Below are 15,835 nucleotides of genomic sequence, written 5' to 3'. Positions count from 1 at the left end.
TAAATAGGCATTATGTCTGCTGTTCAATCCATTTCAATGTATCTATATACTTGAATAAAATACTTCTTAGATTAAATTAATTTTGGAGAAGATGAAAATCTGAACAAGAAAATATATGACAATGACAGACGCCGGAAATATTTTTAAACAATCAAATACGCCCTTTTAAGCGTTCAGCTTAAGTAAGCTAAAATAAATTCAACTTTTTTTTATAATGATAACAGCGGATTATTATTACTGCATTCTGAATTTAGTGTTAAGCAACATTTCATTGTACAATTATACCTGGTCTTCTTGCTTTAACAATGGTAAATCTCTTTCGTGCAGTGAACTTTTTGTTTCGGCAGTGAATGTGTGATCTTGAATAACTCCATCATTAAGATACCACTCCAATAAGAAATCGACATCCGAGATATTGGAACGAAAGGTACAGATAAAACTCGTTTTATTTCTGGGGGCCTCCACTGCCATTGTCAAAACAGGGTCGTTGATCAAATGAAATGCTAAAGATATAATGAATAGTTAATGGAGAATATTGGTAGATGTGCATAGCTTGTGTTGTTTCATTTTATATTTATTATAAAACAGAACGTTAAATAGCAGAAAACATTTTTATTTTGAATGACCTTTTTTTTTTCAATCATTGACCTAGTGATTTTTTAAAATTTACTTTATCCAATTTTAAAGAATTGTTTTGTTAAGAATCCCAATACATACTATTGCGTTCACACATAACTGTGTTATATTTATTACAAGATACGTCATGCCATAATCCTCCGCCTGGAGCGAGCACTAGACAGTCCTCTGCCCCATTGTCCGGTTCACCTTTTACAGACAGAGAGAAATAAGAAAGAATGGGAAAATTTACCTACTCCTTACAAAATTGCGACTAATCCATAAATTTAAAGAACTAATATCCTGCATATTTGACTGCGCCGAGACCATATATATATATATATATATATATATATATATATATATATATATATATATATATATATATATATATATATATATATATATATATATATATATATATATATATATATTAGAGAGTTGGCAGTTGAAGATATTGATATTCAATGTATCCTTAAATAGTTTAGAATAAGATTAGAATTAAAGACAAACGTAACGATTTTAAAAAAGATCAACAACAAAAACAACTCCTAAGAACCACTGATTTACGTTCTGTTTGCTATGAGTACAGTTTTTACAAATACAAAAAGGAAAACCTCGATCCCAGTACTGATAATTCCAAGGTAACGTTGTTCCTGCCCATGCCCATACTTTGTTTTTGGGCCCATCAAATCCACCAACCCACAGATGATCAGAGTTATATAAACCTGCCGAACAGAGGATATCAAAGCCAAACAGAGGATATCAAATTTATATTGTGTATCAATCGTGAGTTATTCATTTATAGCATTCAATCAATAGAATAATTTAAGATTTAAATCACACAAATTATCAACTGACCATTTACGTATGTCTGCTCGGCAAAGTTCTCAATGTTGACGAGCGTTGCGGAGTTTGACTGACAGAGCTTGAGCGCGTTGATCCACGTCAGCGTTCCGGGAAATCTTTTGTAGCATCTTCCTTCTCTGGTACTCCATGTTTTGTCGCAAAAAGATAAAGTAACTGAAAGAAAAATTAGCAACACTTTGATTGTAGGTACATGTACAAGTTTTGATACTTGTTATTAATCATTCAAACCAGACCTTTGGTGGCTGCAATTAATGTGTGTAACATCAAAAATTCAATTCAATTTTTAAAACTGAATAAAATTATTTAAAAAAACAATCCAATGGTAGGTATAAAATTTTGATGTTTTTAATTTCTTTATGTTTTCATTTGTTTCTGTTGACAGTTGTACGCTTATTACATTCTATTTTTCAATCGTCTGTTTTACATTAAATCTTCACCTAGGTTCACCCACACACAACCCACCTTTTCTTTTACAGACAAATGGCCGAGTGTGGCTACATGGGAAGTCGTTCCACATGCCGTGTGGCCTGATTTCTCCGCAGTGTTCATTATTTCTGAAGTTATCGGGCTGATCTGTTCAAAGCAGTAAACTTAAAATCAGTCGTCAACTTACTTTATATGTTATAGAGTCCACTCATACTAATTTTACAGGTGCAATAGTTTACCTAAAGTACTCCATTTGCATTTTTTAAGGCAAATACAAACTGAATGTGGATAATGATAATAAGAACTAATCCATTTTTCTCTTTGTGGTTTAAATAATTTTTGCCGAAATAATATTTCTTCTCAATTCAACATGTCATTTTTTTAAAAATATACATATAGTTATCTCTGGTTTCGATACGGCTTCATAATCATTTTGATTCGTTGTTGATAACATCTTCATTGAACGATCACTCAATGCCTCTTGATTCAAATTCTTTTACATTGCATACCACGAATACCATTTGTGTTAAAGTACATAATATGAAATTCGTAGATGCTAATCTTTACTAGATCCACCAAAAAAGTGTTACCGGGTTAACGTCTCGTTTTCTCGGTAAAGAAAAAGATAATTTTATATTTCCGAATTCGTAATCTCAAGGTAATATAACATAGCCATGGTATGAAATTGTCCTAATTATAATAATAAAAATATTTATTTCATAATATTAAAAGACACATAGGACATTAGTGTCTATATAAGAGGTCATACATGTATAAATAATGAAAGCTTATATGTGTTAAGAGTCATTGTGATAATCCATGCAGTTCCATTAGAGGGTAAGAAAAGCATGATCACAATTTGAGCCATTAAAAAAATTATTAATAAATCTGATAATTCTTTCATAATATCGTTGCAGACAATATACATGTATATATTTTACATAGCATCGATTTATAATTACTTGAGTTATGTTGATTTGAACCGATGTATGTGAATACTAAAGTCTTAAAATAATGCCATTTCTAGATCTTCAACGCCTATTGATGGTTTGATTTTTAAAATTTTCTTTGTGTTAATCAAAATATTTAAACTGCCTATAGTTAAAAATTGCGCATTGCACAATTGTATTACATACGAGGGTTGATCCAAAAATAATGCCACAGCTGCGATAAAATTGTGTAAAATTCAGGTAAAGTGACAAAAACTTGTGCTTTGAGATATCTACCTAATTCAATTTAGATCTGTAAATTCTAATGCGTTATGATAAATATTACTGAAGATAATATATTTTGTAGAGCACGAGGTAACGATAGTCGCCGCACGCTAGCGACGTCATTTCTAGATCTTTGGCGTTCTTGTAGAATTTCGTAATTTAGTGCTCTGTAAAAATTGGCAACGATGCTCTATTTTACATTTTTTTTCCATTATTTATATATAAAGTAAATAATTACTATTTTTGATGGTGTAGTATATTGAATATTATTTAATGTGCGGTCAGTTTGTCGAGGTCTCTAAGACGTCATGAACGTAGCTTTATGATATAGCTCATGACGAAAGAACCTAGTTTTAACTTTCTTTCAGAGCTTATATCCTCTGTCTATTTAATTTATTTATTAACATGATATATGCTTTTATTAGATTTTTGAACCACGTTAAGGGTACCCTGTTCACTCGCTCTCAATTTAAGTTGATATGTCAATTCCAGTACATTTTTTGATTATTTCTATCCATCGAAGCAAACAATGTCTCGTATCACTATTTGCATATCCAGTCTTTTCATTTCTTAATCTGGAAACAAATGGCATTGCATAGATATCCGAAATTGCCGGTTACTTTCCTTTTTGTAATTAAGAAAATTATCAAAAAAAAAACTATATTGAAATTGTTTTTTTTACAATTCAATCAGTGGTGATTTGTGCCATCCTATTACCCCATCTTCGTTTTTTTAACATCGTTTCTAGAATCTAGAATTGACGGAATATGCTTCACAAAATTTTGAATGTCAAAACAGAAATAAAGAGCTCAGAATTCTTTGTTATGTAGACTGGGCTCCTGCTATTTTATAGTGACATAGGTGATATTGATATTGGCAAAAGTTTCATTTATCTCGGTGTTGTTGTGGGTTTGTTGTTATTGTTGTTCTTTGGGGAGTTGTTGTTGTTTTTGTGGGGGGTTTTTTCTTCAAAAAGTTTATCACAATTATCACTTGTCAGTGTTTCAAAAAAATAGGGATTTTAATGTTAACATAAGAAAAAGTGTCCGGACCCAGTATCTTGTTTGTACATAAATCTCGACTTTTGACATTCAAACGCTGTCAATCATAAGAAATACAACGAAAATCATTCTAGACATTAAACAAAGAGAATATAGAACATTTATTTAAAGGTGGAACGTTAACCACATCTGATTTTTAAAAATTGAAATGCCGTACGTGTATCCCACTTGGTAAACCCCCAGGGCTGGGTGCTGCCGTACCACAGCCATCTCCCTGCACAGTCCGACGCCCCTATCCAAAACTCGCCTCCATCGGTTAAATCTGCAAAGCAATAAACACCATTCAAGATGAAAATATATAAGATATGTCATATGAATTATAACTTTAACATGTAATCCATATTTTATAAAAGTTTTTATGTTGAGTATTAGTTAATATTATTTTGCAAGAAAGTCTACAAAGTGTACATTGATTGAAATTACTTTGCAGAAAGGCTTGCTCGTCTGCGTTTTCAATGTCTGTTAGGAATCCATTGTCTGACTGGCACGTCTTGAAGGCGTCCATCCATCTCATCTGTGACGTATAATATCGGTAACAGCTGTCCCCATACCGGACCCAGTCGCCATCACACGACTGTGTCATCACCCGGTGTTCTAAAGAATATTTAATTAATGATATATATAGGGAATTTTATGAATATGGGATGATAAAAGTTTTGAAAATGTACATTATTTATGCAGCCAATGACAGCCTGGAAATAAATTGTTTAGAGAATATAAAATAGATATGTTGCCTTATTGTCCTAGAGAACTCTGAATTTTTTTAAACAATAAACTGCTTTGTTTGGTGATTCATTCGGGATATGAAGGTAGCAACATTGCAGGAAAAATACATAACCCGCGTTAGCGTGTTATGTAAATTTTTCCTGCAATGATCGCTACCTTCATAACCCGCATGAATCATCAAAGAAAGCGTTTTATTGTTTATATCAACATCTTTCTTTAACTACTTAATAAACTGATTATAAAAAGTTAGTAAAAATTCCCTAAATTACTGTTACTGTACAAAAGTACGTTAGCTAAAAGAAACAGTCAAATCGTCTCCTGTGAGGCTTTGAGTCTGGCATTGTCATGATTATTTCGTGCAGTCCGGGATTTTACTAAGGTCGCTGAAGATTCAGACCAATCGATAAACAGGGCGTGTCAATTTCAGTTCAGTCACTTTCAGCCGCTGTAGATTTCGACCAATCGATAAATAGGGCGTGTAGATATCAGTCTGGGTGTTTCTATAGAGCTATGAATTAACTATAAGTTTCCGTAAGAAATAGAGGAAATTATGCTTGGTAGATGTAAATATATATTCATGAATGATAAGATACCTATCACATTCTTCTTTCACCGATGAAAATTTAAGCGTATATTTCTTTTCGGGAATTTTTAAAGCATTATGAACTGTACTTTTTTGGAATTTTATTTTGCTGCAAAAAGCTGCTAGTATGATAAGTCTGCATATAACTTTAACTTTTATGATAAATAAGGTTAGAAAAAATCATTAAATTTTGTCAGAGGAAATATTTCTCTTTTAAGGAACATATAGCAAATCAATTTTTGTACAGGACGACAATAATTAAATTTTGCTCCAATTAAGGCTTCTTAACGACCTTTTCCAAAAAAAATTTGGCAAATAGGAATTTTAAAATCATGATATTTTTGTCATTTTTGTAGAAAATATCATTTTTGTAAAAAAAAATTTCATTATGAAAATTGCAGTTCATATTGCTTTAAGTTAGCCTGGTAGGATGTAAATTTTTCCTGCAATGATCGCTACCTTCATAACCCGCATGAATCATCAAAGAAAGCGTTTTATTGTTTATATCAACATCTTTCTTTAACTAATTAATAAACTGATTATAAAAAGTTAGTAAAATTCCCTAAATTACTGTTAATGTACAAAAGTACGTTAGCTAAAAGAAACAGTCAAATCGTCTCCTGTGAGACTTTGAGTCTGGCATTGTCATGATTATTTCGTGCAGTCCGGGATTTTACTAAGGTCGCTGAAGATTCAGACCAATCGATAAACAGGGCGTGTCAATTTCAGTTCAGTCACTTTCAGCCGCTGTAGATTTCGACCAATCGATAAATAGGGCGTGTAAATATCAGTCTGGGTGTTTCAATAGAGCTATGAATTAACTATAAGTTTCCGTAAGAAATAGAGGAAATTATGCTTGGAAGATGTAAATATATATTCATGAATGATAAGATACCTATCACATTCTTCTTTCACCGATGAAAATTTAAGCGTATATTTCTTTTCGGGAATTTTTAAAGCATTATGAACTGTACTTTTTTGGAATTTTATTTTGCTGCAAAAAGCTGCTAGTATGATAAGTCTGCATATAACTTTAACTTTTATGATAAATAAGGTTAGAAAAAATCATTAAATTTTGTCAGAGGAAATATTTCTCTTTTAAGGAACATATAGCAAATCAATTTTTGTACAGGACGACAATAATTAAATTTTGCTCCAATTAAGGCTTCTTAACGACCTTTTCCAAAAAAAATTTGGCAAATAGGAATTTTAAAATCATGATATTTTTGTCATTTTTGTAAAAAATATCATTTTCGTAAAAAAAAAATTCATCATGAAAATTGCAGTTCATATTGCTTTAAGTTAGCCTGGTAGGATGCTACTTGGCTTTGAAGGCTTTTGGCGCACCTCGTTTGAAGTAACAATAGTATGTGTGATTTAATACCAAAAAAATACTCTGAGCATTCGGTTAATATGTTTGGAACACACGGTATATTTATGGTTGACCTACAACTTTGCCACTGAAAAATGAAAAATCCTAACTGAATACGGTAATTCTATCTTGGCCTAAACTGTAAAAAAGAAAAGTGTTTAAGAGAAAACCATAAAAATTGCAACAGTTAGTAAACACTCTAACATGATATATATATATATATATATATATATATATATATATATATATATATATATATATATATATATATATATATATATATATATATATATATATATATATATATATATATATATAATAAATACGTTGAGGTAGTTAAAACACTACACAATGGATTAAATATTCAATACATGTACAACTTTTTATGTAATTTAAGTGCGCCTAAAATTCACTTAAATAATTTACGATTTTTATTCAAGTAAAAAAAAAGGTTAAATTATATATGTACACCGTTGCAATTTAACTCATGACAATTAATAGATTATTTTATTATTACTGATGCTTACCTTGGCTCAAAACGCAAATCAACTTAGTTGAGATGAATATCACAAAACATATAGTCTTGCAGCTGCAACACATCCGATGCATCTTCTTTTCTATGTTGCAACCCTTCTGTGTCAAAGAATTGTTAAACTTTGTATTTTGAAAACGGTCGTTATATTTATACAAATTTTAAAACAGCCCTTCGAATGAAAACGTCAATCAAAATTTCTCTTAATTTACTTATTGCGTGGGTTCGACAGAGCTTTATTTAAAATGGGTTTATATTTCAAGATGACTGTATTATCAGCTACCGAAATTTGATGGGAGAGAGAGAGAGAGAGAGAGAGAGAGAGAGAGAGAGAGAGAGAGAGAGAGATTTTCTTAGAGTAATTGCATAGAAATTCAAAAAAAATTTCGCCATCATAATCATTCAATCAGATTCATTCAAATGTGTCGCTCACAGAAATTTCAATTTTAACCCATGCTGACAGTGATGTTTTTTAATTATCCTTTATATATAAATGATATAAATTATTTTTAACATGTTATTAATGTATAGACTGTTTGCTGATGACAATTCTCTACAGCATGCCTTATATAATATATCAGATATTGAATCAAATTTAAACCGTGATCTACATGTATTAGAAAAATGGTCTTGCAATGGCTTCTTAAATTCAATCCATCAAAAACAAAGTTGTATTTTTTTTCTATTATAAAAAATCCGTTTTTTATTCAAGGCGATGGACTAGAGTTTGTATCATTCCATCATTATTTGGGTCTTTTATTCAAGGCGATGGACTAGAGTTTGTATCATTCCATCATTATTTGGGTCTTCTATTGTCGCAAAACCCCGGATTGTCTGAATATGTTAATTATATTGTAAGCAATGGGTTATAAAAAAAACTTGGTCTTCTTAAGAAAAACTTCAATATACGATTGGGAGGGAAAAGCTTTTAAAATTGTATACAATGTACAACGTTTATAAGAACTCTCCTTGAATATTTTTCAGTTGTTTGGGATGGCTGCACGTTATAAGAAAAATCAAAGTACTGAAAGTACTGAAAAGCGCTAAGTCGGGAAGAAAGTGTTTAAAATATATCGATTGATATGAAAATACATGTAAAGAATCATATTGTACGTTATTGAGAAAAATGCACTTACCTAGAATTCTGAAATGATGTAGAATTTGGATATGTCTCGGTTATAGAATGCATAATTTTTTTAATGATTTATCCATTTCACTGTAAAGTCAAAATTTCAATTTGACGATCTGCCTTAAAGCATGTTTAAAAAATGCTTGATTTCAAAATTTTAGCAATTTCTGGAAATCGAGATCATTTGTAGAAATTTTATAATGATATTGCTTTTTAGTTTTAAACAGATTTCGCTACTGTTTAGCAGAGCTACAGAGTGCATGCTTCTTGTGAAGAAAATAAAGTAAAATAAGATTTTCGCCAATAACAACGATCAAATTATGATTAATATCTATTTATGTTTATTTGCTAATTTTCATTATTTCTTTGTTTTTACATTTGACAACTTCCAAACCAAAAAAAAAAGATTGATGAACTCTAAATAATACAGTGGCAAATTACGATACCAATATTATTCCAAAATAAAAAGCCAAAACGTTTTGATAAAAGTAAGATTATACTAATCGCATTACAGATCTGCCTTGCAGGGAATGCTACATTGTACTTATTCTTCAAAATATAAGGTATTCGAATAATATTTCCTGCCTTATTTTACAATACAACATGAGACCCCTAATGTATTAACATTATCTGATGTTAGGATATCAAAATGGAGTCGCTTTTTTTCATTTAAGCATCAACTAGACGGTGTCTTTTGGGGTATATTTTAAGGCATATCATTGAATTTGATGAAGTCTAGCTCACATCTCATCAGACGTAAAAAGTATCGTTTTTTTTTTTTAAACTTTTATTTAAAAAATGTTGTTATCGACGCCTATGCAGATGTCACCACAGTATTTCACCGTAGGTTCACGACAAAAATAGCTGAGGCAAAACCATTCCCGAATTCTCCTTCGAATTTAAGCCGTTGCGGCCTGCGTCAGGGGCTACCTTTTTATGAGATGAAAAAAATGTGTAAGATGTCTGACTATTCACGTATTGTAATAATGCGAGCTAGGTCATTTTTTGTGATGTGTGTTGTTTTTTTGTGGGAAGAGGGGTGATAAGTTCTTGGCTTGTGGTCAAGTGCTTTTCAAGCACACATGTAACTTCGACGTAAACAAAATCTCGTGCATTGCTGGATGTACCTGTGTTTTTGGTACTAAATTGGAGAAGAAGTGTTGTTTTAAAAAATATCAAAAGGATTTTCGCAGAAGTTTGTATTAACTTTAATACTGTAGCGACACCTGCAATACATAAAGGTCTGCTGGAAAGGCCCGAGAAGTTGCCATTGGATGGAAGAACTTTTTTCACCAGCGCATCAGAGGTCATTTTAAAGAAAACTCGTAGCCATGTAATAGGGTACGGGTTCTTCTAGAAAAATTGAACTCAAATAGAAAACTTTTAGAATATTTTGAACGTTATCAAGCAATATTAAATTGGCAAAAAGTTTCATTTCATATATACCAATATAATGGGTACAGTTATCACATAATACGCGAATTTATTTAAATATCTAATATTCATATTTACATTGTAATTCATAGCAATATTGAATCTTACACATCCCTTGCAATTTTTACTGTTACTAAGTGTTTTTAATACTGCGTAATTTGTCCATACTGCACATAAATTAAATCATTAATAAAATCATATTTGCAAATTAAACGAGATTAGCTGGTATCACGTTTAAAGATTATTATATATATTTACCGTAGTAATTCAAGTAACTCGACAGTTGTATATATTTTTTTTTTATCAATAATAATCAAATCATTGGTTTTGGATAATTATAAAATTACATATCAATGCAAATTGATAGAAAAATATTTATGAAATATTGCATACAGAAAACGAAACCTAAAATAATGTTAATAAAAAGCAGCACAAATTATCGTGGAAAAAGCTCGGTGTTAATCGAAAAATTTTGTATATAAAAATTCTGCATTTTTTATAAAACATGGTGTTCATAACTGTAACATATTACATTTAAATAGACTCAAAACCTATTGATATTTTAGAATTCTTCCAATTAATACTAAACACCTAAAACACAACTTAATGCACATATTATCCATTTTTTCTCGAAATGAATCATCATGATATGGCTTTTGGAGCACCCGTGTCTGATATATAATAATGACATTTAAATGAAACTTATTGTTAATTCAATACTGGTAGAACTGCATCTGTATGCTGAATAACTTGAAGATAATTAAGTTCTCCCTACTGCAATGTTATCATTTTTCCAGAGTACGACTTCTCCAGCATCCGCCAGTAGGTGGCGATATATAGGAAACGCGAAAACGAAAGTGGAAGTAGGTTTAGAAATCTGGCGACAAAAAAGCGCTGCAGCTATGCTAAGCGCTTTAAAAAGGATAAAGCTCAACTGTCCACCGCAAGGATTGTACTTGATCTCCAAATGAGAGTCATTTTATTCTGAAACAGGCTGGAAACCTTTAACCAAAGTACTGAAGTACTGACGGGAGTTGATTTTATCGATTATTATTTAAAATCAACGATATGTTATTTTGCATGCATGGCAAGTAAATTCCTATAAGTATTTGAATTACGCACATTTTTCATAATATGAATTCTCCTACAGGAATTTCGTGAAATTCATGAAATTTCGTAATAATCATGTTGTGTAATATTCATAAATTCCATCAAACTACGTATCAGTAATCGAAATAGAAATTGTATGGATCCAAGCAAAACTGAACTCTAGTCTCGTTAAACCAGACTCTCAGCTGTATCCGTTAATCTCCGACAAGCAAGAGAGACTCTCTGCTTGTCGGAGATTTACGGAGACAGCCGAGCGTCTGGTTGAACGAGACTATATTGAACTCTGGCGTAGGAATACCTACAATGTACGAGTACAAAAAATATCTAAGTTGTTCGTACCATTTAAAATCTGACTATTTACAAGGTATCTGCAAATTAGTTTCCTTAAAAAACAATGCTTAAGAACTCATTATATCGAATTTATTGATAAGAACTAAATGTTGTCAGCGGTGTTGATTTGTGCTAAGGTCCAAACACTGTTTCACTTTCGGTTTGCCTGAGTCACTGCATAGGAGAGTTGATTAAAATCAACTCCCAAAAACTTTTGCAATCGAACCATCATTCGAGAGAATGAATCAATTTTTGAAATCACAAATGAACGATTGATTTGTTGATTTGAATGTATCCAACTAGTACTGTCACCACTATCCATTAAACTTCACCTCACCTGTACAGTAGATATGAGCTTTGTGACGTTGGAAGCGGTATAAAGAACCCGGATGTTTCTGTATTGATTTCTGTCAACAATGCCGTCCAGCGTTGCCTTCACTGGTATTAACACTTCAGATGACCATGTCATCTTATATGTACATGGTTTGGAATGTGGAACGTATGTACCGAATACAGCTTGACTGATAGGCACATGCGAACGAATACATGTTCATTCCCATCCTGAAATATATCGTAGTAATTCAATAATTACCTTAATTTTGTTATAGTTCTCAACTCTCAGAAAATAAGGGCTAACTTTTAAAATTCGCAAGGGATATTTCCCTTCGTTTTTCGCGGATATCAATTCTTCGCGCTTAATTAGGAATATAAAGAATATTATTGGTAGAATTGTCCTACCAATCTTTTGAATGAAAATTTTTGAAAATGCAATAAAAATCAAGTTTTCCCTTATAAAGCTTTTTGAAATGAGGTAAATAATGCTTCAATTTGGTTCAAATTTCAAAATGACTGAAAAAACTCCACAGTCCAGATGTTTGGAGATACAACAGTCTATCGTTGACCTTAAAAATCACGCAATCCAGAACAGAACAAACGCACAGAATGTAACATTTAATAAAGTAATATATATGATATTTTGTGAATAAACACGCTTTAGCAATCGCATTATATATATATATATATATATATATATATATATATATATATATATATATATATATGTCAACTCACAAAATTATTGGGCATTATTACCTTTAATATGAGCGGAGAGAGAGAGAGAGAGAGAGAGAGAGAGAGAGAGAGAGAGAGAGAGAGAGAGAGAGAGAGATTATCATCGATTACTAGCTAAATAGAGTAGACCCTATTAATTATTTCATATCTAACCATATTAAATAGTTTTTAAAAAAAACATTTTTCCATGATAAAAATTCTATCTTTTAGGCTACAAAATACACATATTGCGTGTATATGTACTTCTTTCATCTTTTATGTGATATAATTCAAAATTTTGACTTTCAGAAAGTCTACTTATATTTGCAATTTCTTTTAAAAGAAAGTTTTCTTTATTTCTTGACATTCATTTTACATTTCATTTTAGTTTTGGTCTTTAGATATCCCTTTTCCTATATAAAGTGATACAAAACAAGAATGCAAATTTACGTTACATTATATCTAGTTAGCATGCGATGTAAGTTTGATATTTAGGTCAAGTCAGAATCTATTGGTAGTGGGTGTAATGGTATTTGATTTCAAAAGTAGCGGGCGTAAGAATTTTTGATGAGAGTTTGTCATGATAAGCTAGAAAAAATAAAACATCGACTGAAAAGAATACGTTTTGTCACCAATACTTCAAAGATACATTAGTCCCTATTTTGGTTTTTGCGAAAGATTCTTTAGACCTGACAAATCAAACAAATGAAGCTTTGAAATAGCTTCACCTTTCAAATGTTTGCATGTAAATTGTAGTTCAAAATTTATGATACAGAATGTGCTTGAACTTTAAACCATTTTACATAAGCAAGAGGATTTGTCACAAAAAGAAATCTATAATATAATTTTAACTGCAAAAACGTGCGAGGTGTTGCATTAAAATGCGTTTTATTTATTCACACATTCCGATTTAAAAAAAAGGATTGCTTGTTTGTTTTTGTAATCCAATTCACTCGACACCGAAACACGATTTACCTTATTGCGTGACAGTTTGAAAAATTATTTAGGACATATGATGTAGGAGTATGTAAAATGATAACTAATTATAAACACTAATGCATTCATAAGGGTGTAGTGATTGGTTTTTAAAATTATTCATAAAGGTTTTAGATCTTTTTTTACGTTTTTCTACATGTATTTATAATAGCTGGAATGAAACTGGAATTTTATTTCATTTTTATCAGATATCTAAGGTGAAAAATAAACCAATGGAAATACTTCGTAAATCATTCAACGATTATAGAGGCAGATATTGTTACAAGGATAAACTTACGGACTTGTCGTTTTAAAGAATAACATATGAACAATTCTAAGCATACGAGAATATAAGCATTTTTAGGATTTTGATTTGATAATTTCTCCGGAATATTTAAATGAAATCAATTTTTTGATTTACTTGACTTGACGTAAAACTTTTGTTCAGTATTAGAGGAAAAAACACAAAACAAAGCACTGACAATATATGATATGATAGCCTCTATTTCTTTCAGGTAAATGATTCTTTCATGTAGATTTTACTCAGCATTAGAACCAATCATCAAACATCCTTTCCAAAAATATTACCCTGTTGTAATCCGAGAGGGTTTATTGCCTGACGTCAGGCATATCTATGGTTTAAAAGTTGCATTCTCCAAAATAGTGCAGACAATGGGACAAGCAATATCATGATATTTTACAAAAAAAATTAACCGATGCATGTTTAAGATGTCAGCATTTAAATTCACAACTGATGAAAATGTTATATGGCATGTAATAACAACATTCAAGTTAAAAGGGACGTTCACCATTCCATGCACGTGTGTAATCCTGATTTAAAAATAGATCAGCATTCGACTATTATTGAACACTGAAAAAGGGGGAGGGGGTCATCGCAACAAGTTGTAACATATTGTATATTACGGTACAATGTAAGTAATAATTGGTGTTAGATTATCATTATTACAAGGGAGTCATCAGTTTGGATTTAAACAAATATATATTTATACAGCTGGAATGTTTACTTGAGGAACTAAATCGCCGAAGCGGGATGTGACACGATATTTTATACAGTTGGGCGATTTCATTAATCTTGAAAAGGGATCATAACTCGCGTGTCTTACTAAATGTTCATTACTACATTTAACAATTACTTATCAAGTGTGTTTCTTAATTCGTTAGATTTCTTTCAAAACATCCGATCCAAAGTATAACATACATGTTTGCAGCTGTTACAAAACAAATGTCAAAAAATTCATCTGACCCCCTTGCCAATGGACGAGTTCATTCGTTGCGTGAACGGTTATAGCAGGATTTCGCGACATAATGTCTCATTCATAGTTTTTGTGCACCGATTAGTTGACGAGTCGGTTGGAATCATGCGAATATCCCCGAGCACAACATGTGTTTATATTACAGGCACGTAGCATCGGGGGTTGGGGTGAGGGGGGGGGGGCTGCTTCCTCCTCCCAACTCTTTTGGCAGCTGGCACTTTTCTTAACTTTATATGATAAATGAAAAAAACATGGATTTGCCCCCCCCCCCCCCTTTGTAGGAGCATGCAATAAATGAAACTGCATATAAGGAATTCTAATTGAATTGAAATTACAGTTAGGGTGTTTTTTTCATGAATTTGAGAATTCACCCTTTTTTAATTGCTTGTCAAGATGATTTTGATGAAGCTGCCCACACACATTCAAAAACAATACGTGTTTGTATAACCGTTTCATATTTCATATGGTTGGAAAGGTTTAAAAATGCCTTTCGGTTGATTTTGCATCTTAATATAACAAATACAATTAAAAAAAACCCCGACTGTTTACTTTCCAGCTTTCAAGCTTACATGCACTAAAAAAATTGAATTAATAAAATAAAAGAATTTCAAGTGATATATATGTACATGTTCTAGATAAAAAAAAGACTGACATTTTGTCTTAAATTTGCACGTTCCGTTCATAAATTTATGATCAGCAGTGAAAATTAAAATTCATTTCTAATAAGATACCCTAATTGATACACACATGCTTCAATTGAATAATTTTGTTTAGTCAGGCATGCTTTTTGGAAAGCTATTATTACTTGTAATGAATATAATTGACAAATCTTTCTCCTAGCTTACTTCAAACTAAGACTACAAGTTTCGATGTCTGTTTTCTTCGGACTAATTTATACTTTATACCATCCTTTATGATTCCCAGTAAAAAACAAACTAATCTCAGCTCAGTAAAGAAATGAAACAGTGTCTTATCAAACTTGATTAATGTTTCCTGTTTTTCTCTTCAATATTGATGAGAAATAGAATTGAGAAAATTATAAAATCATAAAATAGAAATGAGTTTCTATCATGGGTCTTTGATAGAAAATAAAAAAAAATCAAACATTTTATCCATTCCTTTATCTTAATTCAC

General features: G+C 31.2%; 2 protein-coding genes across 2 annotated transcripts in view; one reads left to right on the top strand and one right to left on the bottom strand.

Annotated features, from left to right (window-relative positions):
• Window positions 1–15,835, top strand: part of LOC105333731 (F-box/WD repeat-containing protein 4) — a 116,066-nt gene that overhangs the window by 61,193 nt on the left and 39,038 nt on the right. The window lies entirely within an intron of this gene.
• LOC136270620 (type-2 ice-structuring protein-like) lies at window positions 1,506–7,497 on the bottom strand. Its single transcript, XM_066068862.1, has 5 exons — window positions 7,395–7,497; window positions 4,610–4,780; window positions 4,344–4,448; window positions 1,923–2,058; window positions 1,506–1,638 (listed from the first exon to the last, which is right to left on the bottom strand). Exons 1-5 carry the CDS (start codon window positions 7,474–7,476, stop codon window positions 1,506–1,508), a joined length of 627 nt encoding a protein of 208 aa, XP_065924934.1. The 5' UTR covers window positions 7,477–7,497.

The sequence above is a fragment of the Magallana gigas genome, chromosome 8 (genome assembly GCF_963853765.1).
Source record: "Magallana gigas chromosome 8, xbMagGiga1.1, whole genome shotgun sequence".
Lineage (NCBI taxonomy): Eukaryota > Metazoa > Mollusca > Bivalvia > Ostreida > Ostreidae > Magallana > Magallana gigas.
This window is presented reverse-complemented; position numbering and strand designations above follow the sequence as displayed.